This window comes from Grus americana, chromosome 3 (genome assembly GCF_028858705.1).
Source record: "Grus americana isolate bGruAme1 chromosome 3, bGruAme1.mat, whole genome shotgun sequence".
In the NCBI taxonomy this organism is placed as follows: Eukaryota; Metazoa; Chordata; class Aves; order Gruiformes; family Gruidae; genus Grus; species Grus americana.
The window spans coordinates 1331066-1356945 of record NC_072854.1 but is presented as its reverse complement, the minus strand read 5'-3'; the positions used below and the strand labels follow the sequence as shown (position 1 = coordinate 1356945).

Sequence of the window (25880 nt, the reverse complement as noted above, 5' to 3'; positions counted from 1 at the left end):
GCGCCCCATCTGTGTGACGAGCTGTCAGGTCTCTGCTCCCCCCACCACCCCCTGCTCAGAGCCCCCCCCCCCCGGCCCTGCGCTGCCTCTCCAGCCATGGCAGCTACAAACCAGGGCCGGGGCTGTGTTGGCCCGTGTTAATAACCAGCCCCGGGCTGTTTCTGCGATGAAAACAGGAAACTGCTTTGCCAACAGCAATAAACCGCCCAGGCGGCCGGATCCTGTGCCCCGGGCAGGGCTGGCCGGGCACGGGGCTCCGCGAGCTGGGGCTCCCCAGGATGGAGGGGACGGGGACCACGGGGCCGGCCTGGCCGTTATCCCCAGCGCCGTGATGCTCTTGGCACCGCGACCCCAGCTCGGGTACCTGGGGCTCCGGGCACCCCTCTGCTCCAGTGGGGTTCCCCCAAAGCTCTGGGGACAGGCAGGGCATCCCCGGGCAGTGGGGGGGGGGGGGAGGCTGAGGTTTGGGGGAGACCCTAGAGCCCCGTCTCTCACTGCCAAGGGCATGGGGGGCTGTGGGGGTCCCTGCAGGGGGGAGCCGGGAGGGGGTTCTGCCGGGGGGCAGGAGTGGGGTCCCCATCAGAGACCGCATCTCACACGGCACACGTGCACACTCGCACACACGTGCATGCACATACATGCACGCATCTGTGGGCACCCTCTGCCTGCGGGCCTGTATGTGCGTGCATAAGCCTACGCGTGCACACGCGCGCTCACTCGTGCACACATGAGCACGTGCAGTCACGCACACACGTGTACACGCATGCTCACTCATGCACACACATGCACGTGTGTGCACATATATGCACACTGACTCATGCTCACTCATGCACACACATGCACACTCATGCACACTCGTGCCCACACGGAGGGTACACCACGCTTCCCCCCAGCACTTGCACCCGCCGCCAGCGGCCCTTTGGCTGTGGACGCTCCCCCGGCGCACCCCCGTCCCCCCACCCCGGTGTCCCCAGCACAGGAGCCGCCTGTCCCCATACAGCTTTATTGTGCCGGGAGTACACTGGGGGGGGCAGCGCGGGGTTTTGGGGGACGGAGGCGGCTGGGGAAGGGGAAAGGGCACAAACCAGCTGCACCCCATCCCGCGGGGAACCCGGGAATGGCCGAGCCCAGAGCCCGAGGCCAGCAGCATCCCTGAGAGCCGGGGACCAGCCCCGGACCCTCGCACTGCGGGGGGACCGGGACCCCTCTGCCCCCCCATCCTGCGAGGCTCTGCCTCACACCCCTGCGGGGGATACTCTGGGGGTCCGGGGGGGCAGCGGTGGGGACCCCCCCCATTCCCACCGCCCTGGTGCCCTGGCTGGCAGCAGGCTGGGTTACTGTCCTGGGGGGCCGGGGGGGCCCGGCAGCCCCGGGGGGCCTTGCAAACCGGGGTCTCCCTTGGGCCCTGTCGGGCCGGCCTGGCCCACAGCCCCGGGGGTCCCGGGGAGTCCTGGTTTGCCCTGTGGGCCTTGGGGTCCCACTGGCCCCGGCACCCCAGCCGGCCCCGGGGGTCCGGGGTCTCCCTTGGGTCCCCCCTGTCCCCGGGAACCGGATTGCCCGAAACTGCCCTTGGCACCCTTCAGGCCAGGGAAGCCTTTTAAGCCCAGGGGACCCCTTTCGCCCTGGGGGCCAGGGAGTCCTGGGGGGCCGGGGGGTCCCTGGGGGCCCGGCGAGCCCAGGCTGCCCGCGTCGCCCTTCTCTCCTTCGCTCCCTGGGGGGCCCTTGACGCCCACATCGCCCTTGAGGCCGCGGGGGCCTGGGAGGCCGGGTACACCTGGGGGGGAGAGGAGGGGTGAATAGGAAACACGGGGGGACAGCACCCCAAAGTGGGGAGAGAGGGAGATGCCCCAGCCCTGCAGCCCTTGCTAAGACCGGGATCAGCTGAGCCTGGCTCCCCCAGCCCTGCAGCCCTTGCTAAGACTGGGATCAGCTGAGCCTGGCTCCCCCAGCCCTGCAGCCCTTGCAGTGGGCTCCAAGGACAATTGGCATTGCGCAGGGGCACGATGCTGTGGGGCCACCACAGGGCTTCCCTTAAAACCAGATCCAGGAAATGGCCGGGCTCGTTAATTAGGACAGCTCTGTAACGATGCAGATGTGGTTGCCATGTGGCTCCAGGCTGGGTGGTCCATGGCGGAGCAGGAAGCTGCTGGGGTGCCCGTGTGCTCCGTGGAGCCCGTGGTGGAGCTGCTCGCCTGGGTGGATGGAGATGTCCCCAGGCCACCCAAGCCACCGGGGGAAGCTTTGGGCACCCTTGTCCAGGAGCAGCCATGCCCTCTCCACCAGGACCAGCAAGAGGGGTCACTGGCACCAGTGTGCAGGCCAGCCACACTGGAAGGACATGGGTCACCTCCCCGTTGTCCCTGTGTCCCCATGCAGGGACATGTCTGCAAGCCGAGGGCACGCAGCTCCAGCCCCAGGACACCTCTGCATCCGTGGGCAAGTGTCTGGGTGCCTTCGTGTGCCTCCCAGCATCGCCTTGGCCTCAGCAATGGTGCTTTGAGTCCTCCACAGTGCAGGACACTCCCAAGGAGCCCAGATCCCACCATGCTCAACCACAGAAGGAAGAGCCCCCAAAATTGCCTGCCCAACACGCCCAGCCCCAACCCACCCCAGGCAGGGCTTAGGTTGTCCCCCACCAGGATGCACCTTACCTCGTAAGATGGTGATGTTTTTCAGCATCTCCCCATGCCGGACATCCACCACCTTCATCTCCTCCATGACCATGGACAGGTTGCGGATGTCAAAGTCCAGCCGGGCGCTAAGCAGGCTGTAACGCTCCCGCAGCAGGTCCGTGGTGCCCTGGACCAGGCTGAGGGACTTGTTCAGGTAATAGAGCTCCTCGGCGTGGGTATGGAAGCCCAGGGTGCAGGAGAGCCGCACGTCATCCAGGTAGCGCAGCATGCTGTGGACGTGGCTGTCGGTGGCGTTGATGTTGGCAAAGATGGTGCTGATCTCTATCTCATGGGAGGTCATGCGACCTTCCAGGGTCTCGAAGCGCTCGGCCGTGCGGTTCTGCGTGTACCTGTTGTGGTAGCGCAAGTCGTTCATGTTCTCCTCGTGGTCATCCAGAAAGGAGGAGATGTTGTCCAGCTGCAGCTGCAGCCCCATCACCTGCAGCACCAGGTCATGCATGCTCTCTGAATTCTGGCCGACCTGCCGAACCGCCGCACCGACGCTGCCTTGGATGCTCTTCACCAGCTCGCTGGTCTTAGAGGAGGTGGCCCGCAGGCCGCTGAAGAGGCGGGTGTAGTTCTGCCACTCGGTGACAATCTTCTGCAGCATCAGCATCTCCTCGTCCGTCTTCCTCTGGATGACCTGGATCCAGTCGGAGGTTTGCCCCAGGGTGAAGTTCATCTGCTGCATGGCTGCTCGGACATCGTAGCGCTCCTGGGCCAAGCCCTTGAGAGAACTGTCTAGCTGGGAGGTGACCACCTGCCAGCCCCCAACCTGGGCCAGGAACTGCCCCAAGCTGTCGTTGACCTGCCGGATGGAGAAGGAGCAGTTGTCCACCTCGCTGGTGATCTTGTTGCTGGTGGATGAGAGCTGATCGTGGGTCTTGGTGGTCCGGTCGAGCAGGATTTCTTGAACCAAAAGCATCTTCTGGATTTCCTCCAGCTCACCCTGCAACTTGGTGATCTCCTGGCCCAGCTGTCCCGTCTCGTGGCAGAGGGAGCAGTTCCCTGAGGTCTTCTCATCTGAAAGAAGGGCAGACGGGTCTGTTACCCCACCCCATCCCTCACTGGGCGTGGAGACCCTCCTGCTGAGGACCAGAGTGGAGGAAGGAGCCTCACCATGGTTTGTCCTTGCAGACCCTGGAGATGGGCACTGCGGAGCCACTGCTGGGACAATCCTGATGCCACCAGCCTGCACCAGCTCCCACCCTCATCCGGCTCCTGCCACCTCTGTGCAGCAAGTTCCCCAAAAAGCCCAACACCACCACCACCACCACCCTCGGGGTTGTACAGTTTTCCTTTCCCAAAATCCTGGGAGATAAGCGGGGGTTTGGTTCTGGGGGAGCCCCAGGACCTGAAAAGTGGAGATGCTTCCACTGCGGTCTGCTCATCTGGAGGAGTACATGGTGCTGAAGCCTGGAGAAGACCTCCAGGTCCAAGTACAAGGCACTCACCTAAGCCCTGGAGGTCCTCCTGGATGGATACAATCTTCTTCTCGTAATAGGTCTGGGCTGAGCTGATGTCGCTGGAGATGGAGTCGACTTTCTTGAACACTGTGGAGGAAAGGTGGAGGGTCGGGGAGGTGGGCAGGCACCAGGCTGTGAGTGTCCTCCACACCTTTCCTCCCACTTTGTTCCCTGGCAAGGAGGGTGGCCAGGGCTTGAAGAGCTGGGTGGCTGGTGGGTGCTGGGTTCGCAGGGTGGGTGTCCCAAGGGGCTTTTGGGTTCGGGGTTTGGCTACGGTCTACAAAGCATCTCCAGGGGGTAGTCCAGCCCTGGGGAGCATGCCATCCCTCTGCTGAGGGTAAAGCCATCCCCCGGTGAGGTGGCATCATGCACAGGGTCCCACATCCAACCTGGGGGCAGGTCAGGGCGGGGCTGGATGCTCCTCTCCATGCCTGGGTGCTGAAGGTGCTTTGGGGGAGCCCCAGTATCCCCGAGGGGCTGCCTGGAGGAGGGCAGGAGGGGAGGCAGGAGCTGGACCTCCCAACCCTGCCCGTGCTCACCCAAGGCAGCCAGCACGGTCACGGCCACGATGAGGAGGATGGAGAAGATGTAGAGGACTTTGACGGCCATCTGGAGGGAGAGGTTCTTCCGGCACCGGCTGCAGCTGGTCCGTGCCCTGGCTGAGCGCAGAGAGGGGAGGATCAGGCCCTGCCCGCACCCCCTGCCCACCCCGGGGGACATCCTTACCGCTTGGTCGGTAGCTGAAGGTCTGCATCTCCTCTTCCTCTCCTCCCGTCCGCTCGTCTTCTGAAAGCCAACACAGGAGGGACCTGAGCTGCCTGCACTGCCGGGACCCTGCCTGCTGCCTGCACTCTCCTGCTCCCGGCCCCGAGGATGCCGGCAGTCCCTGGGAAAAAGGTGGGAAGCCACGCGGGAGCCATCGCTGCCCCCCTCAACTGGCCAAAGCCTGGTGGCACCAGCCTGTGGGGACGCGTCCTCCTCCACCGCCTGCTTCTGCGGGACTCGGCTGGGACCTTTGCACTCAGCCCATAAACTTGGGGAAATTCGGTTGAATTTGGCCAAAAAGCAGGTGATGGAGAAGCTGATGGCTCCTGGCTCCCAGCCCCGAGGGGCTTTGTGGCTTCCCAGCCCCTTCTTGCAAAAACCACGGGGGCAAAGAAAACCCACGTGCCACCGCAGCCAGCACCCAGCCCGGACCCCCAACCCAGTGGGACACAAGATGGGGTTCTCCTGCAGGGTGGGAAACACCATGGGCTGGATCCCGCCCGTGGCTCCGGCACAGGGGATGTGCTCAGCGCCGGTACCCGACCCCGAAGAAGCCCGGGACAGGGGGACGGTGCCTCCCCGCCAGCTCTCCAAAGCTCCCCAGCGAGCTGTACCATGGCCGAGAGCCCCCCGCAGCCCCCCGCCAACCCAGACACCCCCTGCCCGGGGCCTCCCCGTCCTCCTCACCGGCAGAAGGAAGGTTTCCAGCCGGGGGTGCCGTAGGGGGGCTGCAGGCACGGCCGGAGTGACCGCGGCACCGGCATCCCCTGCTTTATAAAGCCCGGCCTCCCCCACGTAAAAGCGGGCAGGGGGGCAGGAGGGGGCAGCAGGCGGGGGGCTCGCTGGGCTGGGGGCGGCAGCGATTCCCTCCGTCCTCCCTGGCATGGCCCTTCGCTTTTCCGCTGCCCTAAATTTTGCTTTTCTGCCTCACGGAGTCAACAAGTGATGGGCTCTGAGCAAGCGGGGGAAGCGCTGCCGCTGCTCCAGGAGCCCCGGACACCCCCCCAACCCCCGCTGTGGGGGTCCCTGGCCATGGCCCCCGCCATGAGGAGATGCTGCCTGTGGGGAGCGGGGGTGCAGTGGGATTTGGGGGTACATCTACCCAGTGCCGGTTGCCCCCCCAGCTCCGCTGCCTGCTCCGGCACAGCCGTCCCCTCCTGTCCCCCGTGCCACCAGCCCCGCTCCTCTCCCCCCAGCTCCAACACCCCCCCGGCTGCCCCCCCACTCACCTCTCATAGCCCCCGAGCTGGGGGGGCGGTGGGTGCAATCCTGCACCGAGCCAGGCCTCACCGCCCCGGTTCCCACATCCGCCCCGGCACGTCTCTTCCCAGCGAGCGTCAGCGAGAGGCCAGCATGGCCGGGGCTGCTCCCCGCCGCCGGCCCCCCGCTCCCAAAAACTTCCTGGGGAGCCTTCAAAAACAACCACGGTGGTGGAGCATCCCCACGGCCACCCGTTCGCCCATGGCTTTCTGCCCACGCGGGACGGGGGACGGGGGACAGCAGAGCCCGGCTGGGCTGGGTGCTGGCCACCGAAAGGCGAGGGAGGTGCTGGGGTTTGTGTGGAGAAGAAAGCCTGGTCCCGCGCCCGCCCTCCTTCCCTCCGGCCCTAATGGCTAACAAATGTCTGGCCAACGCCAGGCCCTGCTGGGCCGGGCCGGGCCGGCCTTGCTCAGCCTGGTTTTGGGGGGCCTGGGGCCTGCGGAGGGGGTCCGGGCCTGAGGAGGGGGTCCTGATCTGGGGAGGGGGTCTGGGGAGAGGGTCAGGGCCTGGAGAGGGGGTCGGGGTCTGGGGAAGGGGTCCTGGTCTGGGGAGGGGGTCCTGGTCTGGGGAAGGGGTCCTGGTCTGGGGAGGGGGTCCTGGTCTGGGGAAGGGGTCCTGGTCTGGGGAGGGGGTCCTGGTCTGGGGAGGGGGTCTGGGGAGAGGGTCAGGGCCTGGAGAGGGGGTTGGGGTCTGGGGAAGGGGTCCTGGTCTGGGGAGGGGTTCAGGGTCTGGGGAGGGGGTCCTGGTCTGGGGAGGGGTTCAGGGTCTGGGGAGGGGGTCCTGGTCTGGGGAGGGGGTCTGGGGAGAGGGTCAGGGCCTGGAGAGGGGGTCGGGGTCTGGGGAAGGGGTCCTGGTCTGGGGAAGGGGTCCAGGGAGGGGGTCAGGGCCTGGGGAGGGGGTCTGGGGAGGGGGTCCTGGTCCAGGAAGGGGGTCAGGGCCTGGGGAGGGGGTCAGGGTCTGGAGAAGGGGTCCTGGTCCGGGAAGGGGGTCCTGCTCCAAGGCAGCAGGGTTCAGGAGTCTGACTTAGGGAGGTGAGGGGCTGCGGTCAGGCTTGGGGGTTTGGGTACATGTGTCTGGGTCAGGGAGATGGGGGGCTGGGGCTGGGGTCCGGGGGCTGGCCCCTGGACCTGGGTGAGGGAGGTGGGGTGCTGTGGTTTGGGGTCTGGGGTCCTGCCCGGGACCCAGGGTGCTGTGGTTTGGCTCTCGGCTTCTGGGTCGGAGCGGTGGTCCCAGGTCAGAGACATGGGACGGGGGTCCCGTGGGGGTCAGGGACATTCGGGGGTTCCTTGCCAAGAGCCCCCTCCCCACCGAGGCTCTCATGTCAGGCTGCTGCTGCCCTCTGCTGAGACCCGGCCAGGATCCCATGCTGCCTTCCTCCGCACACGGCCTCCCTCCTCCTCCTCGGGTCCCCCAGCCACCCCTGGGACACCGAAGGGGGTGGTCTCCAGCCGGCCAAACCTCTGCTACTCCTGTGGCAGCCCCCAGGCCCCTCTCAGCTGGGTTACAGCAGTTGATTTTCTATGATACTCCCCGTAGCAGCACCTGCCTACCCCTTCCTCACTCGGACGTGGCTCCTGCACATCACCAACTCGTGGTTTGGGGTCCTGGGGCCTCCCCCTCACCCCCCAGGCCATTTCTGGGAGCATTTGTGGGGTCTCTCTGCTGCTTCCCCAGACTTTCCCCACCACGTCGTACCGGGGAACATGCCAACGTGTATCACGGCAATTGTTTAATCACCACACGCGATGCTCTTGCAGCAGCTGTGTCCTCTGATACCCCAGCCCGTGGCATCTTTTTGGGGTTCACTGAGGTGGCTGCTGGAGGATGCTCACTGGCAGCTGAGCTCTTCTTCCCACCATCCTCATCCTCGGCAGCTGCAGTTTGCTGCTCTTCCTCAGCCCGTTCAGGCCGTCCCTGATGACTCAGAGCCGGTGGAGCCGATCCAGGGATGTCCAACTCAGCCGATCCCGGCTTCCTTCGGCTGCAGCTATTTTAACCACCGCCTTGCTACGGGATTTACCAGCCGGCTAAACGCTGGTGCTAAATCAGCGGCGGGGTTGTTCTCTTGCATCCGTGCTGACTCAGCGTTTGGGCTGCTGGCCCTGCGGCTGCAGAAGTGCTAAATATACTTCTGCTGGGGTGGCAGATGGGTCCCTGCCACGAGTCCCTGGGCTACCAGCCCCTGGGCTACCTGCCATGCCCCAGATCCTGCCATCAAGTGCAGCTCTTCACTTGGGGGTCCCCAGGTGAGCCCACAGCTCCCACCGCGCTGCTCCTCTGGCTTCAACCAGCTTATGGACCGGAGCGTGGGGTTCACAGGGTCTGAGCACCCAGAGGGCTTGTGGTCACCCTCCATCGCCTTCATCACTTGGTTTAATGGCTGGACGTGATGATCTTAAGGGTCTTTTCCAACCTAAATGATTCTGTGATTTTAAGTAGCAGAGGGGCTTGGAGAGCTACAACCTGAGTGATGGAGAGGGATATGGACCCACAACCCTCTGAAGACCATGAGGAGCATAAGGTCATCATCTGGAGGTCACTACGGGGGTTGAGACTCGGGTGTTGGACACTGGTGGCTCCTCTTTCCTCCTCCACTGCTCCCAAAGGCTGCTGAGGCTTGAGATGGGATTCAGTTGGGCTGGTTCAGCCTGGAGAAGAGAAGGCTGCGGGGAGACCTTAGAGCCCCTTCCAGTCCCTGCAGGGGCTCCAGGAAAGCTGGAGAGGGGCTGGTGCCAAGGGCAGGGAGTGACAGGCCAAGGGGCATGGCCTGAAGCTGCAGGAGGGGAGATGGAGATGGGATGTGAGGCAGAAATCCTTCCCTGTGAGGGTGCTGAGGCCCTGGCACAGGGTGCCCAGAGAAGCTGTGGCTGCCCCTGGCTCCCTGGCAGTGTTCAAGGCCAGGTTGGATGGGGCTTTGGGCAAGCTGGGCTAGTGGAGGGTGTCCCTGCCCATGGCAGGGGTGGCACTGGGTGGGCTCTGAGGTCAACACTGTTCTCAGCCCAAATCCAAACCACAAGCTGCTATGGAGAAATTTAACTCTATCCCAGCCAAACCCAGTCCAGAAAGGAAGAGGAAAAGCAAGAGAAGTTGTGGGTCAAGATAAAAATCATTTAATAAATGAAGGAGAAGTAGATAAAGACAGAAATAAATAAACCAAAGCAAGTGATGCCAAGGCCATCGCTCACCAGCTCCCACGGTCCCGAGTAAAAGCTGGCCCAGCTCCTCCAAGCCCGATGGGTCTGGGGATGGTAATACCATCCCAGTGCTCCCAGTACCATTGAGGTCACAGCTGGAGAGCCCAGCACCGTGCCGGATCCTATGAAAAAAGCCAACTCCATCCCAGCCAAAACCAGTATACCCAGCAAGTCTTCCCTCCCTGCGCTTGAACATCATAGCAAGAAGAGGTTGGGCATTGCTTAGTCCTGCCTAAAAGCTCTCTAGTTTTGCCTAAAAGCCCCCCAGTCCTGCCTAAAAGCCCCCCAGCAAACCCAGTACACCCATTTTCACCCCATAACGTGAGACAGAACACACAGAGACAGCAATCTCATGGAGGAAACGGGGGACTATGGCCACGGAGCATCCCCCTCCGGGCAGCCCCCCAGCAGCGCGGCTTCCATCCGCTCCTTGTAGCCGGCCCTGTCCTCCTGCAGCCGGCTGAGCCAGGGGAGGACGTTGCCCTGGGGACAGACTTGCCCCTCACATCCCCACCGCATCTCCAACGGGAAGCCAAAAATAATTTGGTAAGGGCTTAGCACCCCTCCCTGCACCCGGACGGATCTGATCCCCGCCAGGATCAAGGGGAGCATCTTCACCCACTCCTTGCCGGCCCGCCGGGCCAGCCGCAGCAGGGCTGCCATGGCCGGTCTCGCCTGGCCGAGCTGCGGGGTGTCCCACAGGAGCTTCGTGCCGGATGCCTCCATCACCGGCTGCACAGCATCCCAGAGGAAGCGTGGCACGCGCGGCAAACGGATGGCGCAAGGTGTCCCGTACCGTGCAAAAACCTCCCTGCAGAGCACCTCGGTCGTCTCCTTCGCCGTCCTCTCCCGCATCGGGAAGGCTTCCACCCACCCCGAAAACTCATCGTCCACCACCAAGAGGGAGCAGTGCCCCTCCTTGGTCTCGGGGAGGCCATTGACGTAGCCCAGCTGGAGCTGCGACCACGGCCCCTCTGCCCGCTGGGGCAGCACCCTGCCTGCTCCGTCCCTGCCTGCAGCACACTTCAGGCAGCTCTGCACCCAACGGGCCACCTGCCCGCTGTCACCTTCCCAGGGCGCAACCTGCCGCACCCTTGCCAGGGTCCCCGTCACCCCCTCGTGCAAATAGCTGTGACACTGGGCGATTATTTCCTGCCTCTCGTGCTTCGAAGGCTCCCAAATTTGCCAGCTGCCCTCAGCCCTGCCAGATATCGCCTCGGCCCTCCTGCCCACTTTTTGGCTCCACTCCCTCTCCTCCGGGTCCTCGCTCCCGTCCCTTCCCACGTACCTGACGTGCAGCATCCCTGGGTTGGTGTGGACCCACCATAAGATGCTCGGCCATAAACCCTCGCCGGAGCTCGCCCAAGGCTCCCACTCGCCGGTCTGGCTTTGCAAACTTTCCACCAAGGACCAGCAGCCGGTGTACAAATAGAGGGGTGAGGAGCATCGGTGATGGCACAGGAGCTGCTCAAGGGCCACCAGCTCCGCGCCCAGCACCGAGTCACCCTCGGCCACCCCGAGCAGCCACCGCTCTTCCAGGTTGGCCGCTGCAAAGCCGACGGAGTGAACCTTCTCGCTGGCCACGAACCACACGTTGGCCTTGGGGACGTGGGAGGGCAGCTGCTGTAGGGGGGGAGCGGTGGGCACCGGGGTGCCAGGGGGGTGTCCCCACTCAGGTTGGGGTCCCCTCGCCATCTCCCCCCCGTTCACCAGCAGCAGAGTCCACCGCGCCGGGTGCGGGTTCGTCCCGTGGGACCCCAACGCTTCGCCCCGTAGGAGACACCTCCGAGGGGAATGGGGCATCTGGATAAGGATGGGGGCCGGCCCCGTGAGGGTCTCAAACGCCTGCACGGCCCAGACCGCCGCCAGGCACCCCTTCTCCTGCGGCAGGTAGGAGACCTCGTGGTCCTTCAGCATGTGGGATCTGTGCATCACCGGGACCAGCCGTCCCCGCTGGTCCTCCTGCAGCAAGGCAGCTCCTATCGTCTCTCTGCTGGTCGTTAGCCTGATAATGAAGGGCTGGGACTTATCGGGGAATCGCAGGGTGGGCGCAGTCAGGACGGCGTGTTTCAGGCGGCTCAGCGCCTGCTCCTGCTCCGCTCCCCATTCCCATTCCACCCGCTTCGTGGTGAGGCGGTGGAGCGGCCGGGCCAGCTCCCAGTAGTCGGGGATGTGATCCTGCAAGGAGCCAAACTGCCCGAGCAGCGAGCGGAGGTCGTGGACATCCCACGGCCTGGGCGCTTTGCTGATGGCCTCCAGCTTGCTGGCCTGGATCTCTCGCCCCTCGGCCCCGATTGTCATCCCCAGGTAGTCCACCTTGGGCTGGACGAGCTGCGCCTTCTCAAACTTGGCTTTAAAGCCTGTTTTCTGGATCAGCTCCAGGACTCTCCTCGTTCGGGCTTTGGTTTCCTTTTGGCTTTTCCCAGCGATGAGGATGTCATCGACGAAAGACAAAACCCAAGGTTTATCTCCTTGGGCCAGCTGGGACAACATCTGAAGCACCCGGCCGTGCACGATGGAGGTGGTGCTGTGGAAGCCCTGGGGCAGCCGGGCGAAGAGGTACTGCCGGCCTCTGAAGGTGAAGGCAAACCTGGCTCTGGAGCGTGCTGCCAAGGGGATGGCAAAGGAGGAGTTCGATAGATCCACCATCGAGAAATACCGGCTCTTGGGGCTGAGGTTCGCCACGAGCTTGGTCCTGTTCAGGACAACCGGAGCCACCACCCTGGGGGTGACCTTGTTGATGGCTTTGCAATTCAGCGTCAGGCGCCAGGTCTTCCCGTTGGCCTTTTGGATGGGCAGTAAAGGGCTGTTGGAGGAAGAGATGCCTTCCACCACCACGCCGTTATTCAGCAGGTCCTGCAGGATGTTCGCCACGGCGTCTTCCATGGCTGCTGGAAATGGGGGTTGCCGTTTGAAGGGCACCGGTGCCCCGCTCACCTCCTCCTCCCCGGACACCAGCCCGCAGTCCATCTCGTATTGCGACCACACGTGCGGGAATTCCTCCTTCCACTCCTCTTCGCTCCCAACCTCTGCCACCATCAGACAGCGGGCCAGCGCCGCAGGCCTAGGAAGAGCTGGTGGACGTCCCTGCTCCAGGAGGTCATCGTCAGGGTCCTCCCAGATCTGCTCGTTCTCAAGCGGCTCTGGCATGGCAGGGAGGTGCTGATCATCCCCGTACACGGTCCCACCAATGGAGACGGGGACGTCGCGGTACATGGCAAGGTCCTGCAGCCGCGGGCACTGCTGCATCGTGGTGATGTCTGCACAGATGTCCATCAAAGCACCCACCACCTCCGAGCTGCCCACCCTGGCTCTCGCTCCTCCCTGCCCCTGCTCCAGCCGGTCACTCTTGTTCCCTGTCTCCATAGGGTACATCTCGGTTTCTGTCTGCAGGATCATCTCCATCAGCCTGACTGCCAGGTCTCTCACGGACCTCCCTTCCCACCTTGCCATGTCTTCTCCCAGGCGCTGCAGCTTCTCCCACACTTGCTTCCTCCGCTCCTCCCCACACCTTGGGGATGGAGGCTTAAAGTCCTGCCCATGCCCATCCCCTCGAGGGATGGTGGCAGCATCCTTGTCTTCCACCCACAACCCCAGGCTCCGGGGAGAGCTGGTGGTCCTTCCCTTCTCATCCCCGCTGGCGCCTGCCTGGACCAGGGGCTGAGCTTGACCCATCTCATCCCCATGGCCATCACCTCCCCTTGGCACGTCCTCATCCCATGCTTCGCACCTGACGATCGGCTCATCCCAACCGTCTTCCCTGACGTATGGGACCGTGCTGTGGATGTTGACCACCGTCGCCAAGGCCATCTGCTTTTCTTGCTGGGCTTCCCCACCTCGGGTGGCTTTTCGGCAGGTCCCTGGCTCCTCCGGCGGCTCCTCCGGCTCGGTGCATCTCTCGACAGCCCGCATCCTGGCAGCTCTCCGGCTCTCCTCGGCTCCTCCGGAAGCCCGGCACTGCTTGCTCCCATCTTTCAGCCATCCCACCTGCCACAGCAACCGCAGGGTCCTGCTCAGCCGCCGGCCTTTACCGGGGTGCTGGGGCCAGCGGAACCTGGCAAACTCTTCCTCCAGGTCCCCCGCCGCCGGCTGCTGAGGGACGGCATCTTCCACCGCTTGCGAGGTTACTGGCAGGGGGAGACCCCCATTCCGCTTGCCCTTCCTGCTCCAGAAACAGGCCATCGCCCCGAAAACCGGGGAGGAAACCGGGTGTCACACCGCCAGCCTTCGCCTCGCACCGCGGCGGCACGGGGGCTTGCGGTAGGACCGAGGGATGTCCGTCTGCGGCAGCGAAAACGTTACGGGGCTGCTCTGTGCCCGGGGAGGAGGAGGAATCTGGGGGGTAAGAGGAAGGTTGGTCAGGCCTCTCTCAGGGGGAGGAAGGCACCAAGGGCTCAGCCCGCTTCCGGGAAAACACGCACCGCCATGGCCCCGGGCAGCCCGTGCCTCCCCTGCACACGCGTGTGCCGCACACGCTCCCGGGAGAACATGCACGGACATGTCCCCTGTGCGGTCCCGGGAGAGCTTGCACCCGCGTGCACCCCCACTCCCCCCCACGCATCCCGGGAGCACACGCTCCCCCCCCCCACGCGTGCACCCCCACTCCCCCCCACGCATCCCGGGAGCACACGCTTCCCCCCCCCCCCACGCGTGTTCCGTACCAGGCACCGTCCGAGACGGGCGCTGCACCGGGCCAGGGACGCTCCGGCGGGGGCTCCTGTCCCGCGGGGCCGTGGGCTGCTCCCTCCTCCTGGCGTGGCGGGGGGGAGGGGGGGGCGGGGCGTGTTTTTGGGGGGGGCAGCAGCTCCCCAGCCCCTGCGCGCTGCTCCCGCCCCTTCGCTGGGCGCCAACCGGTTCCCCCAGTTCCCAAAGTTGCATTTTTGTACTGGGCCGTGATCAGCAGCCGGAAAGTTATTTATCGCCCCGGAGGGGGGGGGTAGGGGGGTGGGGTGCTGTTTCGGGCTGGGGGGCCCTGGGGGAGCCCGAGGAGGGCTCGGGGGGGCGATGGCCGGGCCCGGAGGGCGGGGGGGGGGGGGGGGGGGGTGCCTCAGTTTCCCCTGTGGCAGTGGGGGATGTTGTAGCTCTGGGGAGGGAAGAGGAGATGGGGTGGTGCGGGGGGGACCCCATGTAGCCCCCCCTGGTACGCGGCCGCGGGTGGGAAGGGGATGCCCCGTTAACACCAGCCCCCCCCGTGGCTGCAGCACCCCAGGGGAGGGGCAATAGGGGTCCCCCGGGACGGGGGTTTTGGGGGGGGGGTATTGGGATGCGCAGTGTCCGGCGAGGTTTTACCCCCCCAGATTGCAGCACCCGGATTTGGGGTGCCCTGGGGTCTCCGGGGAGGGCGCAAGGTCCCCGTCGTTCCCCCCCCCCCCCCGTTTTGGGAGGGCGATGCCCACCCGCGCACCGCGCCCATCCCCGCGGCGTCGGGGCGACAGGCCGGGCCGGGGGGGCACGGGGCGGGGGGGGGCGGGACGGAACGGGGGGGGGCACCGGCCGGGGGGGGGGGGCGGGACGGGCCGCGGCCGGTCCCGCCGGTTCCAGAAAGCTCCGGGGCCGGAGCGGGGCGGACCCGCAGCGCCGCGGCCGGATAAATAGGGGCGGGCGGGGGCGGGCGGCCGCGGCGGAGCTCGCCAGGGGTGCCAACCGCAGGTACGGGTTCTTTTCCCTTCCCTTCCCTTCCCTTCCCTTCCCTTCCCTTCCCTTCCCTTCCCTTCCCTTCCCTTCCCTTCCCTTCCCTTCCCTTCCCCTTCCCTTCCCTTCCCTTCCCTTCCCTTCCCTTCCCTTCCCTTCCCTTCCCTTCCCTTCCCTTCCCTTCCCTTCCCTTCCCTTCCCTTCCCTTCCCTTCCCTTCCCTTCCCTTCCCTTTATGCAATGAGTTTTTGCCGGTCTCAGCCAGCGCTGGAAGCCCCCCCCTGCAGGACCCCCATGACTGTGGACACGGGGGTCCCCCCGGGGTGCCCCTGCCCTGGCTGGGGTGCAGTGGGGTGGGAGGGATGGGGGTCCATGCCTGGTTTGGGGGTGCAGGGGTCATGCCTGTGGGTCAGCCATGAGGGGGCCATGGCCACCCCTGGGGGTGGGGGACCTGCTGTAGGGCATAGTGGGGGGGCTGTGCGCCCCAGGGTGCCCCCCACCCCACCGGGCCTTGCTGGGGGAGGTGATGCAGCGGGTGGATGCTCATCCCACTGGGAGGGAGTTTCCCACAATGCCCTGGGCTGGGCAGGATGGAGCTGGGCCAGGCTGGGGGGGGGGTGTGTTATTTGAGGGGCAGCAGTGCAGGGGGGCTGCAGCAGTGCCCGCAGCTGGTGCTGCAATGGGTGCTGCAATGGGTGCTGCAATGGGTGCTGCAATGGGTGCTGCAATGGGTGCTGTGGGGCACCGGGCCAGTGCTGCTGGGGGGGGGCTGGAGCCCCACTGCAGCTGGGCCATTGCACAATCTCGTGGGGGCTGGTAGCCGCGCTGTAGCTGAGCTAATTGCACGATCATTTTTTTGGGGAAGGGGGGGGGGCTGGTGCCATTGCACAACCCCGGGGGGGCTGGCGGCTCCCATGCTGGGGAGGGGGGAGCCAGGGGTGCCAGCGCTGGGTGCCTTGGGCATGGCACCCTTCTCGGGGGTGCTATCCCTGCCCATCCCTGCCTGCAGCTGGCAGGAGCCCAGCCCTGTCCTGACTTTGGCCCCCCCCGCATCCCCCCCAGCTTCTCTCCCTCACCCTGGGGGGGGCTAGGGGAGAAGAAAGGCAGCGCTGGCTCCCACGGTGGGGGGAAATCCGTGCCCGGTCACCGTCTTGGCCGCCCGCCCCGCCTGGCCCCGGGCCTGGGGCTTGTTTGTCCCACAGGCAGGCGGGGGGGGGGGGGCCAGGGCTTTGCGTCCCAGCCCCCCCAGCCGAGGCTGCAGGCAGGACCCCGCTGCCCAGGGACCCCCCCACCCCCCCCGGGGATGGGCTGCAGCCCCCGGCTCCCCTGGGTAACGTGGCGTTAGCTCAACCATCACTGTGCCCCAAAATTGTGTCGGGGGGGGGGGGGGCTGGTCCCCACTGCTGACTCAGAGCCCCGTGTCCGGGGGGGGGAGGGGGGGCAGATCCTGCTCTGAGCCCCCGCTCTGCCTGCGCAGGCAGCTGCCTCCGGGACGGGAGCATGGCGCTGCTGGTGCTCTCGCTGCTCGGCCTCCTGCTTGCCTGGGAGGGGGGCCAGGCCCTCGTCCCCCCCAGCGAGCTCAAGCGTGAGTGGGGGCTGTGGCGGGGGGTGCGGGGGGGCAGCCCGGGTGGGTGTCGCGGGGTGCGGTGGGGCGGGCAGGGGGCCTGGCAGCACCGTGCCCAGGGCAGCGCTGGGTGGGGAGGATGCAGGACCCACCGCGTTAGGGGGGGCACAGCTTTTCATTTTTGGGGGCTGTGGGGGTTGTTCCCTGCAGGCTGGGGGAGCAAACGGGGTGGCTGTGGGATGGGGGGAGTGCTGTGCCTGGGGGGGGGGCTGGATGGGGGGGGCACAGCATCATCCCTGGGGGGGGTGGATGGGGGGGGCACAGCATCATCCCTGGGGGGGGTGGATGGGGGGGGCCAGCATCATCCCTGGGGGGGGTGGATGGGGGGGCACAGCATCATCCCGGGGGGGGGGGTGGGAGCCCAGGGTTGGGGCTGGATGTTGGGGGGGGGAGAAAGGAAGATCCTGCCCCCCGAGACCCCCCTGGGCTGGGTGGGCGAGGGCTGGTGGCCATGGCCGGAGGGGGAACGGCGCAGCCCAGCCCGACGGCCGTTCCTGGGGGGCAGACGGGGACTCACGGGCAGCGCTGCCCAAATGTTGGGGGTGGCAGGCAGGGAGACACAGCCCCAGCCCGGGCGAGATTTTGGGTCACTTTTCTCGGGTTCTGTGAAGTGGAATCAGGCCGTTGGCGAGCAAACAGGACTCTGCACCCGCAAATATTTGTGCGCGCTGGCGGGGCTCCCACCGCCGCCGCCTTGGGAGCAGCCGGCTGAGGGATGCTCTTCCTCCACCCCCCCCCAGAGATGTCGGCAGCCGGCAGCAAATACATCGACACGGAGGTGGAAAACGCCATCAACGGGGTGAAGCAGATGAAGACCCTCATGGACAGGACCAGTAAGGACCACCAAGCCATCCTGCACACCTTGGAGGAGACCAAGAGGAGGAAAGAGGTGGGTGAGGATGAGGAGGGTGGCTGCTCCGACCCTGGTCCCCCGGGCTGCGATACCCCCACACCGCACTGGGTGTATCCGAAGGGCTTGGGGGGGTGCTGTGCCCCGGACCCACGGGTCCGGGGAGCGGGGCGATGCCCTCGGGGCTGGACGCGGGTGCCTTGCAGGAGGCGGTGCAGCTGGCCCGGGAGAAGGAGCAGCAGCTGGCGGCGAAGCAGGAGGTGTGCAATGACACGATGCTGGCACTCTGGGAAGAGTGCAAGCCCTGCCTCAAGCACACCTGCATGCGCTTCTACTCCCGTACGTGCCGCAGCGGCTCGGGGCTGGTGGGACGGCAGGTGAGCGGTCCCACGGCACCCGGTGATGCTGGGGAGGGCGGGGGGGGGGGGGGGGGGGGGAGGCAGGCACAGATTTTTGGCCTGATCCTGCTCCCCTGCCCGGCAGCTGGAGGAATTCCTGAACCATTCCTCGCCCTTCTCCATCTGGGTGAACGGCGAGCGCATCGACTCGCTGCTGGAGCGGGACCAGCGGCAGGAGCGGCGGTTCAAGGATTTGGAAGAACGTTTCGGATTGCTGGAGGATGAGGTGGACGACATCTTCCAGGACAGCACCCAGGTCTACGGCCGCTTGTCTCCCTTTTTCCATGCACCCTTCAGCATTTTCCGAGAGGCTTTCCGTCCTCCCATCCAGCACATCCGCCTCTCCCCGCGCAGCGAGAGGTTTTCCCGGGAGCTGCATCCCTTCTTCCAGCATCCCCACCACGGCTTCCACCACCTCTTCCAGCCGCTCTTTGAGATGACGCAGCGGATGCTGGAGGAGGTGCAGGGCGGCTGGGAGCACCCGCTGGGTGGCTTTGCCCCAGGTAGGGTGCTCGCCGTGGGCTGGGTGTCGTGGGCTCCCCCAGCTTGGCTGGAAGCGGCAGGTTTATGGCCAGGCTTCCCGGCAAAATCCCCCCCGCCCCGCTTCTTATTAGGGGGTGACTAAATTAGAGGATGAGCTCAACCCTCCTACGACACAGCAGAGAATCCCCATGGGAGCTCAGGAATCACAAGCTCCACTGTTTGCAGAGCTGGGCTGGGTTTTTGGGTTGGGTGGTTTTTGTTTTGGTTTTTTTTTTTTTTTTCCTCCCCCCTAAATCTTGGCTGCCAGAGCCGCCGTCGGCCCGGGAAGGTGTTTGTTTTGGGCCGGCAGCGCCGGTTGCAGCCCGGCTGCTGGTGCTGTCACCGTCTGCCACCGCGGCCCTGGCTAAAACAGCCGGGGGGGGGTGTCAAAATTCCCTGGAAAAAGCACTTTATGTCATGTCCCCCCCAGCACCCTGGGGTGTTGGCCAGGGCCGGCCCTGCAGCTCTGCCCCAGGGCTGGGGGGGTCTGTGGTGCTGCCCCCCCCCCGCCCCGTGGTGTTTTTGGGGTGCTGAGGCTGGGCTGGGCTCTCCGCAGAGTCCCGTAACTTCAGCGACGACCGCATGGTGTGTCGGGAGATCCGGCGTAACTCGGCCGGCTGCCTGCGGATGCGGGATGAGTGCGAGAAGTGTCGGGAGATCCTCTCCGTGGGTGAGCCGGGGACCGCGCTCGGGGGGGGCACGTGTAGGGGGTGACATGCGGTGGGGTGCAAGGGGGGGCACGCAGCGGGGCTGGGGGGGTGAGATGTGATGGGGTGCAAGGGGGGGGCACGCAGCGGGGCTGGGGGGGTGAGATGCGGTGGGGTGCAAGGGGGGGGCACGCAGCGGGGCTGGGGGGTGAGATGCGGTGGGGTGCAAGGGGGTGCATGCAGCAGGGCTGGGGAGGGGTGAAATGTGATGGGGTGCAAGGGGGTGCATGCAGCAGGGCTGGGGGGGTGAGATGTGATGGGGTGCAAGGGGGTGCATGCAGCAGGGCTGGGGGGGGGTGAAATGTGATGGGGTGCAAAGGGGTGCATGCAGCAGGGCTGGGGGGTGAGATGCGATGGGGTGCAAGGGGGTGCATGCAGCAGGGCTGGGGAGGGGTGAAATGTGATGGGGTGCAAAGGGGTGCATGCAGCAGGGCTGGGGGGGTGAAATGTGATGGGATGCAAGGGGGGGGACATGTAGCAGGGCTGGGGGGGGGACCACAGATATGGTGGGGTGCAAGGGGGGGGCATGCAGCAGGGCTGGAAGGGGGGGGTGAGATGTGGTGGGGTGCAAGGGGGGCACGCAGCAGGGCTGGGGGGGTGAGATATGGTGGGGTGCAAGGTGGTGCATGCACCAGGGCTGGGGGGGGGGGGGTGCAAAGGGAAGCATACAGTAGGGCTGGGGGGTACCAGGGGATGCATGCAGCAGGGCTGGGGGTGAGCCCCGATGCCCCCCCAAACCCCCCCACCCCCCCAGACTGCTGGCAGACGGACCCTGCCCAGAGCCAGCTGCGGGAACAGCTGGAGGACGCGCTGCGCCTGGCCGAACGCTTCACCCGCCGCTACGACGACCTCCTCCGCGCCTTCCAAGCCGAGATGCTCAACACCACCAGCCTCCTGGACCAGCTCAACCACCAGTTCGGCTGGGTCTCGCGTTTGGCCAACTTGACCCAAGGCGGCGACGGCTTCCTCCAGGTCACCACGGTGAGTCCTGCCGGCACCGGAGAGCCCAAGCCCCCCGCCTCTGCCGTGGTACCCCCCCTCCTCCTCTCCTACCCCCCCCCCCGGCAGGGCCGGCAGCCACGGAAAGTGGGTCAGGGGGAGAAAGAGGCGATTGTGCGCCCGACCAGGCGCTTCTCAGCACAATAACCGGCCGCGGGGCCGGGTGCCAGGGCTGGGGGCTGGCGCGGGGGCTAGCCCGACTCTCCCTGCTTTGTCCCCCCCGCTCCAGGTCATCTCCAAGGCTCCCAACCTCGAGGACCCCTCAGCCCCCCCCGACACACAGGTGACGGTGCAGCTTTTCGATTCGGAACCGCTGTCCCTCACCGTGCCCGGGGACATCTCCTGGGACGATCCCCGCTTTATGGAGATCGTGGCCGAGCAGGCGCTTCAGCACTACAAGCAAAATGCCATGTGAGTCTGGGACCCCCCCTCCCCAGGGCAGGGCTTGGGGGGGGGCCATGCCGCGGCTCACCCCTTCCCATCCTTCCTCCAGCAGAGAGTAGACGAGCGACGCACCCCGCCGCTGCCGCCACCCCACCAAGCCACCCCCCGACACCCCGTCTCCATACCAGGGGGTCAAATGCCACCGCCACCGCGCACCCCCCCCCCGCTGCCGGGGTCCCACCGCGGGCCCCAAACAAACAGAAAATAAAGGTAGAGTTGGACACCCCGACTGCGCTGTCCTGTGCGTCTTTGGGACGGGCCCCGCCGAGCAAATAAACATTGCAAAAAGCGTCTGTGCGTGTCGGGATGATCAGCAGATACTGTGAAATGGGGGGGGAAGGACCTAGCCCCCCCAAATCTGGGCAGCAGGAGCCCCCCACGAGGCCACAGGGGCTCGCTGCCTTCTCCCCCAACCCTGTGTGAGGTCCGGGTCCCCTCCTTTCCTCGGGGACAGCGAGGATCACATCCTGCACACCACTGGGATGGAGGGGGGCACTCGGCACCCACCCTCCTGCCAAGGACAGCAGGGCCGTGGGTGCCAGACCCTGTCCCCCAGCCCCGCCGGACCCCGTGTCACCCCCAGCCCCTCCCCACACCTAGCACACACCGACACCCGGGGAGCGAGCCGCTGGCAGATGCACTTTATTAGGGGGGACACAGGTTGGGGAGCAGCGGGGCCAGCCCCAGCCCCACCACCCCCCCAAAAGCCCCTTGGGACCAGGGGCAGAGGCTTCCAGCTCCCCCGGGGAGCCAGCTGGGGGGCTGCTACCCACCGGGAAGGGCAGGCACAGCCTCACCCTCCCCAAGCCCCTGCAGCGCGGTAGGGGAGAGGCTTCTCCTGCAAACGGCAGCCGGCGTCACCGCCACCGCCGCACCGCCGCCGGAGAGGTGCTCTGGGGAAACGAACCCCACGGCCAAGCCGGACACGGGGCAGCGAGGGCTCAGCTCTCACTGTTGATGGCCGTGTTCTCCCCGCGCAACAAACCCTCCCGTTCGGCCGCCCCGCCGGTTTCCTCCGCGTGCCAGGGCAAGCGGGCGAGCAGGGGCCGGTGCAGACCGTTGTAAAGAGCAGCACCCGCCAGCAGCACCCCAAACCCCAGGATCTCCAGGCCGTGGAAGGTCTCCCAGCCCACGGCCAGGCTGACGGCCCAGATGACGAGGGTGCGGAGGCTGTCCAGCACCATGCGGGTGGTGGCACTGATCTCCTTGGTGACGCTGATGCCGGCGAAGTTGAAGAAGGCGATGCTGCTGATGTTCCCCAGCAGGGCCAGCGCGATGAGGGGCCGGTGGCCGATCTGGCAGAAGGCGTCGAGGGCGTCTTCCAGCGTCCGCCGAGGGTTCCCGCTGAAGCTGCCCGCCGGGATGTAGTACATGGGCACCAGGAGCAGGGCCAGGATGATGAAACCGAAGAAACCTGGGTGCGAGTGGGTGGCAGATGGGTGCTGGCTCCACCTGAGGCTGCCCGTCCCCCACCCCAGCTAACCCTCCCTGCTCCGTGGGACCCAAACCCCCGCCCAGCAGCACCCCCTTTGCAGCCTGCAGACCCCCCCCCTGCAGAAAGCAGCACTCCCTAGGCTGGGTTTGCAGGATGCGGCACCCCTCCAGCACTCAGCCCCCCCACCCCACAGCTGCCGTCGTGACAGACCTTCGGTGCCGACGGCCCGCAGCGGGTGCACGTCGTGCTTGTAGACAAACTTCTCCTCCAGCACCATCTGGATGGCGACGATCACCTGCGCCATGATGATGAGCAAGTCGCCTGCGGGGAGAGAAGAGAGGGGAGGCTGAGCCCCCATCCCCGTGCCCACCGGACGGGCAGCGCCGCACAGCCATGCCCGGAGAGCCTGGCACGTGCCCCGCAGGGAGGGTATCCCCCGCCACCGTGGCCATCCCACCTTCCCTGAGGACCACGTACCTGTTATCACCTCGCTGAGCTTGTGTCTCTGGTCGTGGGAGCTGCGCAGGTCAGCCAGCCCCACCACCACCAGCCCCACGATGGTGACCAGGATGCCCAGCCACTGGCTCAGCTCCAGCTTGCGGCCCAGGAAGGCCACGGAGAGGAGCCCGGTGAAGATGATGACAGATCCTCGAAGCATCTGGAAGCTGGAGGCGCTGGTCATGTTCAAGGCTGCGTGGGGAGAGACACGTCGATGAGTCGCACGCGCTAACGCCACCGCTCCTCTGCTTAACGGTCTGCTGCGGTAATTAGGAGCAGATCAGTGATTAACCAGAGGAAGGGGCAGCGACGCCGTCTCCCCCCGCTCCTACTTAGAGCTGACAGCAGAGAGGCTCTGTGCCAGGGCACGGCCCCACGTCCCCGCTCCACGGGAACCCCGTGCTCCCCGAGGAACGCAGCTTACTGAGCCCTGCCACAACTCATTGCATGGGCGGGAAGTGTTTGCTCAGACCCCTCCAACCGGCTTCGGGGTTGTCCTCCCCCAAAATTGAATGCACCACGGAGTCCTGCAGCCTGACTGCCAAATCTGGCCCCTGGGACAGCCAGGTCCCCGCAGGACAAGGGGGGACGGAGGCGGCGTCCCTGTCCCCAGCACTTACCCACGTACATGATGCTGGTCCCAGTCATGTCGCAGAGGGCGGGGGGCAGGAAAAGCAGTGGGTTGAAGGGCTGCGCCGGCGCCATGCTGGGCTCCGGCCTCCGCCGATCCCTCCACACCAGCAGGTAAAACACCACCAGGCAGGAAAATTCACCCAGGAACATGCCCACGGCCTGCGAGAGAGGCGGGTGAGGGGGGCTGGCCCCACCGGCAAGGCCTATCCTGCCCCGGGCCGGGGGCTCACCTGCAGGAAGGGGTGCTGGAAGCCATGCTCCTCCGTCCCGCCACAGCCGGCCGCGCTGAAGTTATCGGCCCACCTACGAGGCAAAGGAGAGAGGGTGGTGGTTAGAGCAGGAGGCCGTGGGAGAGTCAAAGCACGCTGAGAGCCAGCTCAGGGCTGTCCTCTGGGCCGCCAGCCCCCCGAGGTGCCAGCCTGGGGACGGGACGTCTGCGGGGAAGGAGACAGCGGGGAAGGAGACAGCGGGGAAGGAGACAGCGGGGAAGGAGACAGCGGGGAAGGAGACAGCGGGGAAGGAGACAGCGGTGCGGCTGCCCCAACCTGCCGGCAGCTCCTGGCCCCGCTCCCGGCCCTGAGTGACAGGCAGGGAAACGGACACCGCCGTGTCGCACAGCCCCACGATCCGGTGTCCCCGCGCCCATCACTGCCGGCACGCGCGGCCGGAGCCGGCCAGGCAGCACCGTCTCATGCTGGGGGGGTGGGGGGGGCCAGGACAGCGCCGTGGGGGGTCACCCCGACCCCTTCCCTCCTCCCTACGTCACCGGCCTTGAAGACTTGGGGGTGGAGGGACAGAGGGCCCACAAAGGATGCTGAATCGCAGGCTGGGGGGCAGCAGCTCCCACTGCTCATACTCCCAGCCATGGTTTTGGGGCACAAACCCCCTCTTTTGGGTATTCCAAGCAGCACAGAGGGCAATGCTGGATAACCACAGGCTGTGGCACAGGTCCTCGTGGCCCTTTTCAGCGAGGATCTCCCCTCTCTAGGACCATCTGCATTGGGAGGGGACCCCAGCTCCTCGGTGGCCAGCTGCCTGCCCCCAGGACACCCCCAGCACAGCGGCACAGCACCCCAACGCAGGCAGGCAGGCACCCACCTCCCCTTCATCCGCTTTTTGCTGATGCTGAGCTGCAGCCGTGCCACAGACCTGCTGAGCTCGGGGAAACGGGACACGAGCAGAGACCAGGGCAATCCCCAGCCCGTCCCTCGCCACTCGACGAGGGGTTTTCAGCCAGGCCAGCAAGATTTTGGCGTGAGTCAGCGCTGGCTGACACACCGCAGCCCCTCCACCACGGCCGTGTTTCACAAGAGGCTTTGTCGGCCGCACACGAGTCTCGTGAGCTGGCTGAGAGCTCGGTGCCATCTCCCGGCTCTGCTCTGCCCCGTGGGGATTTTGTGCCTCAGTTTCCCCATCTGGAGACCTCAATCTTCTGCAACACTGGGGCCAGCTGGAGCCTGGCCACCCGGTGAAACCCCCCGACAGCCACGTGTCTGCCCAGCGGCACCGGGACGAGCCGGCCTAGCAGGTCTGCCTTGCCCAGGCAGCTCTCAGGAACACCGTCCTCATCCTCGCCACGAGGGCCAGGAGCACCCCAAGGGTGATCTCTGTGCGAAGGGGCTCAACCCAGCTCCTGCCTGGCTTTTGGGGTGAGCTGAAGCGCAGAAATGGGTGCAGGGACCTGGTTTTGGGGGGCACTTGCACCCACAGCGGGAGACCCGCACCCCTCGGCAGCACCTACAAGAGGGGTGGAGACCCCCGGCTGGCCGTGCAGCCCCCCCTTCCCCCTCCACCGCCGGGAGCTGGGCCCCCCAAGCAGCAGCAGCCCATCACTACGGGGCACCCCACAGCCCGGGCCTGTCCCCCCACAGCACAATGCAGCCCCCCACGCCGGGGGCGGGCAGAGGGCAGGTCCCGGGACTCTGCCAACACAGCCCGGACCCTGGGCCGGCCTGGGGCAGCGCCAGGGGCCCCCAGCCCCGCGCAGGGCAGGGCAGGGCAGGGGGGGAGGCCCGAGGGCAGCCCGCCCCACGGCCGCACGCCTCCCTGAAGCCCACCCCGGGCTGTGACACCCTGGGACGGAAGGAAGGGACCGGGGGCCTGACGGCCGGCTCCAACCCCCCGGGGAGGGGGGAGCGCCGGGCCTGGGGCAGGGCACAGGCCACAGGGAGGGCCCCGACCAGCACGGTGGGCCCGTGTCCGAGGGGGGGGGGGGGGGCCGGGGCCGCTGCCGGACCCCAGTGCCGGGGATGCGGGTCCCTCCCCAGCCGCCGGGAGGACTCACTTGGCCGCCAGGGTGTTGATGGAGCCGGTGAGCAGCATGAGGGCGGCCAGGCCCAGCTGGTACCGGGACCAGGCCATGGCCCCGCCGCCGCCGCCGCCGCCTCCCGCCCTGCACCGGGGCTGCCCGCCCGGCCACGCCCCTCACCCGCCCGGCCACGCCCCTCACCCGCCCGGCCACGCCCCCTGACGCGCACCGCTCCGCCCCCCACTGGTCTCGCCCCGCCCCGCAGCGTCTGGCCCCGCCCATAGCATCCATGGCCCCGCCCCCCACCGGCCCCCGTGCTGCCGGTCCCGCCGGTCCCGGTGCCGCTTGCCCCGGTGCTGCCTGTCCCGCTGCTGCCTGTCCCGCTGCTGCCTGTCCCGGTGCTGCCTGTCCCGGTGCCACCTGCCCTGCTGCTGCCTGTCCCGCTGCTGCCTGTCCCGGTGCTCCCTGTCCCGGTGCTGCCGGTCCCGGTGCTCCCTGTCCCGGTGCCACCTGCCCTGCTGCTGCCTGTCCCGCT

General features: G+C 66.6%; 4 protein-coding genes across 6 annotated transcripts; 1 reads left to right on the top strand and 3 right to left on the bottom strand.

The window, feature by feature from the left end:
• Window positions 1-989: 989 nt before the first annotated feature.
• SCARA3 (scavenger receptor class A member 3) lies at window positions 990-6506 on the bottom strand. 2 transcript variants are annotated; one of them, XM_054819314.1, is made up of 6 exons: window positions 6133-6505; window positions 4865-4924; window positions 4678-4797; window positions 4127-4225; window positions 2652-3695; window positions 990-1774 (listed from the first exon to the last, which is right to left on the bottom strand). In XM_054819314.1, the coding sequence occupies exons 1-6, from the start codon at window positions 6137-6139 to the stop codon at window positions 1335-1337; spliced, it is 1770 nt and encodes a 589-aa protein (XP_054675289.1). In that variant the 5' UTR covers window positions 6140-6505; the 3' UTR covers window positions 990-1334. The 2 variants fall into 2 exon arrangements, with proteins under 2 accessions (XP_054675289.1, XP_054675290.1); XM_054819315.1 differs by having other exon boundaries at window positions 996-1774; window positions 4868-4924; window positions 6133-6506.
• A 2753-nt stretch (window positions 6507-9259) lies between these two features.
• On the bottom strand, window positions 9260-14122 carry LOC129204052 (uncharacterized). Its single transcript, XM_054819291.1, has 2 exons — window positions 14019-14122; window positions 9260-13692 (listed from the first exon to the last, which is right to left on the bottom strand). The coding sequence occupies exon 2, from the start codon at window positions 13537-13539 to the stop codon at window positions 9727-9729; it is 3813 nt and encodes a 1270-aa protein (XP_054675266.1). The 5' UTR covers window positions 13540-13692; window positions 14019-14122; the 3' UTR covers window positions 9260-9726.
• Window positions 14123-14895: 773 nt separating this feature from the next.
• On the top strand, window positions 14896-20758 carry CLU (clusterin). Of its 2 annotated transcripts, none has more exons than XM_054819323.1 (9): window positions 14896-15006; window positions 16465-16572; window positions 17352-17500; window positions 17668-17838; window positions 17945-18362; window positions 18938-19051; window positions 19843-20069; window positions 20317-20498; window positions 20584-20758. In XM_054819323.1, the coding sequence occupies exons 2-9, from the start codon at window positions 16488-16490 to the stop codon at window positions 20588-20590; spliced, it is 1353 nt and encodes a 450-aa protein (XP_054675298.1). In that variant the 5' UTR covers window positions 14896-15006; window positions 16465-16487; the 3' UTR covers window positions 20591-20758. The 2 variants fall into 2 exon arrangements, with proteins under 2 accessions (XP_054675298.1, XP_054675296.1); XM_054819321.1 differs by having other exon boundaries at window positions 20581-20758.
• Window positions 20759-21157: 399 nt separating this feature from the next.
• On the bottom strand, window positions 21158-25514 carry SLC35F6 (solute carrier family 35 member F6). The gene is made up of 6 exons (XM_054819330.1): window positions 25382-25514; window positions 23328-23400; window positions 23085-23256; window positions 22444-22656; window positions 22177-22287; window positions 21158-21945 (listed from the first exon to the last, which is right to left on the bottom strand). The coding sequence occupies exons 1-6, from the start codon at window positions 25456-25458 to the stop codon at window positions 21473-21475; spliced, it is 1119 nt and encodes a 372-aa protein (XP_054675305.1). The 5' UTR covers window positions 25459-25514; the 3' UTR covers window positions 21158-21472.
• Between the last annotated feature and the right edge of the window lie 366 nt (window positions 25515-25880).

Bases quoted from the DNA above. Each gene is read 5' to 3' on its own strand.
- SCARA3 (XM_054819314.1), bottom strand. The intron at 4,798-4,864 runs GTAAGGATGTCC...CTCTGCGCTCAG, and splicing joins CTTCAGCTACCGACCAAGCG to CCAGGGCACGGACCAGCTGC. The intron at 4,226-4,677 runs GTGAGCACGGGC...TTTCCTCCACAG, and splicing joins GACCGTGCTGGCTGCCTTGG to TGTTCAAGAAAGTCGACTCC.
- LOC129204052 (XM_054819291.1), bottom strand. From the start codon at position 13,539: ATGGCCTGTTTCTGGAGCAGGAAGGGCAAGCGGAATGGGGGTCTCCCC.
- CLU (XM_054819321.1), top strand. From the start codon at position 16,488: ATGGCGCTGCTGGTGCTCTCGCTGCTCGGCCTCCTGCTTGCCTGGGAG. The intron at 17,839-17,944 runs GTGAGCGGTCCC...CCTGCCCGGCAG, and splicing joins CGGGGCTGGTGGGACGGCAG to CTGGAGGAATTCCTGAACCA. The intron at 19,052-19,842 runs GTGAGCCGGGGA...CCACCCCCCCAG, and splicing joins TCGGGAGATCCTCTCCGTGG to ACTGCTGGCAGACGGACCCT.
- SLC35F6 (XM_054819330.1), bottom strand. From the start codon at position 25,458: ATGGCCTGGTCCCGGTACCAGCTGGGCCTGGCCGCCCTCATGCTGCTC. The intron at 23,257-23,327 runs GTGAGCCCCCGG...CCTCTCTCGCAG, and splicing joins TCCAGCACCCCTTCCTGCAG to GCCGTGGGCATGTTCCTGGG. The intron at 22,657-23,084 runs GTAAGTGCTGGG...CTCCCCACGCAG, and splicing joins GACCAGCATCATGTACGTGG to CCTTGAACATGACCAGCGCC.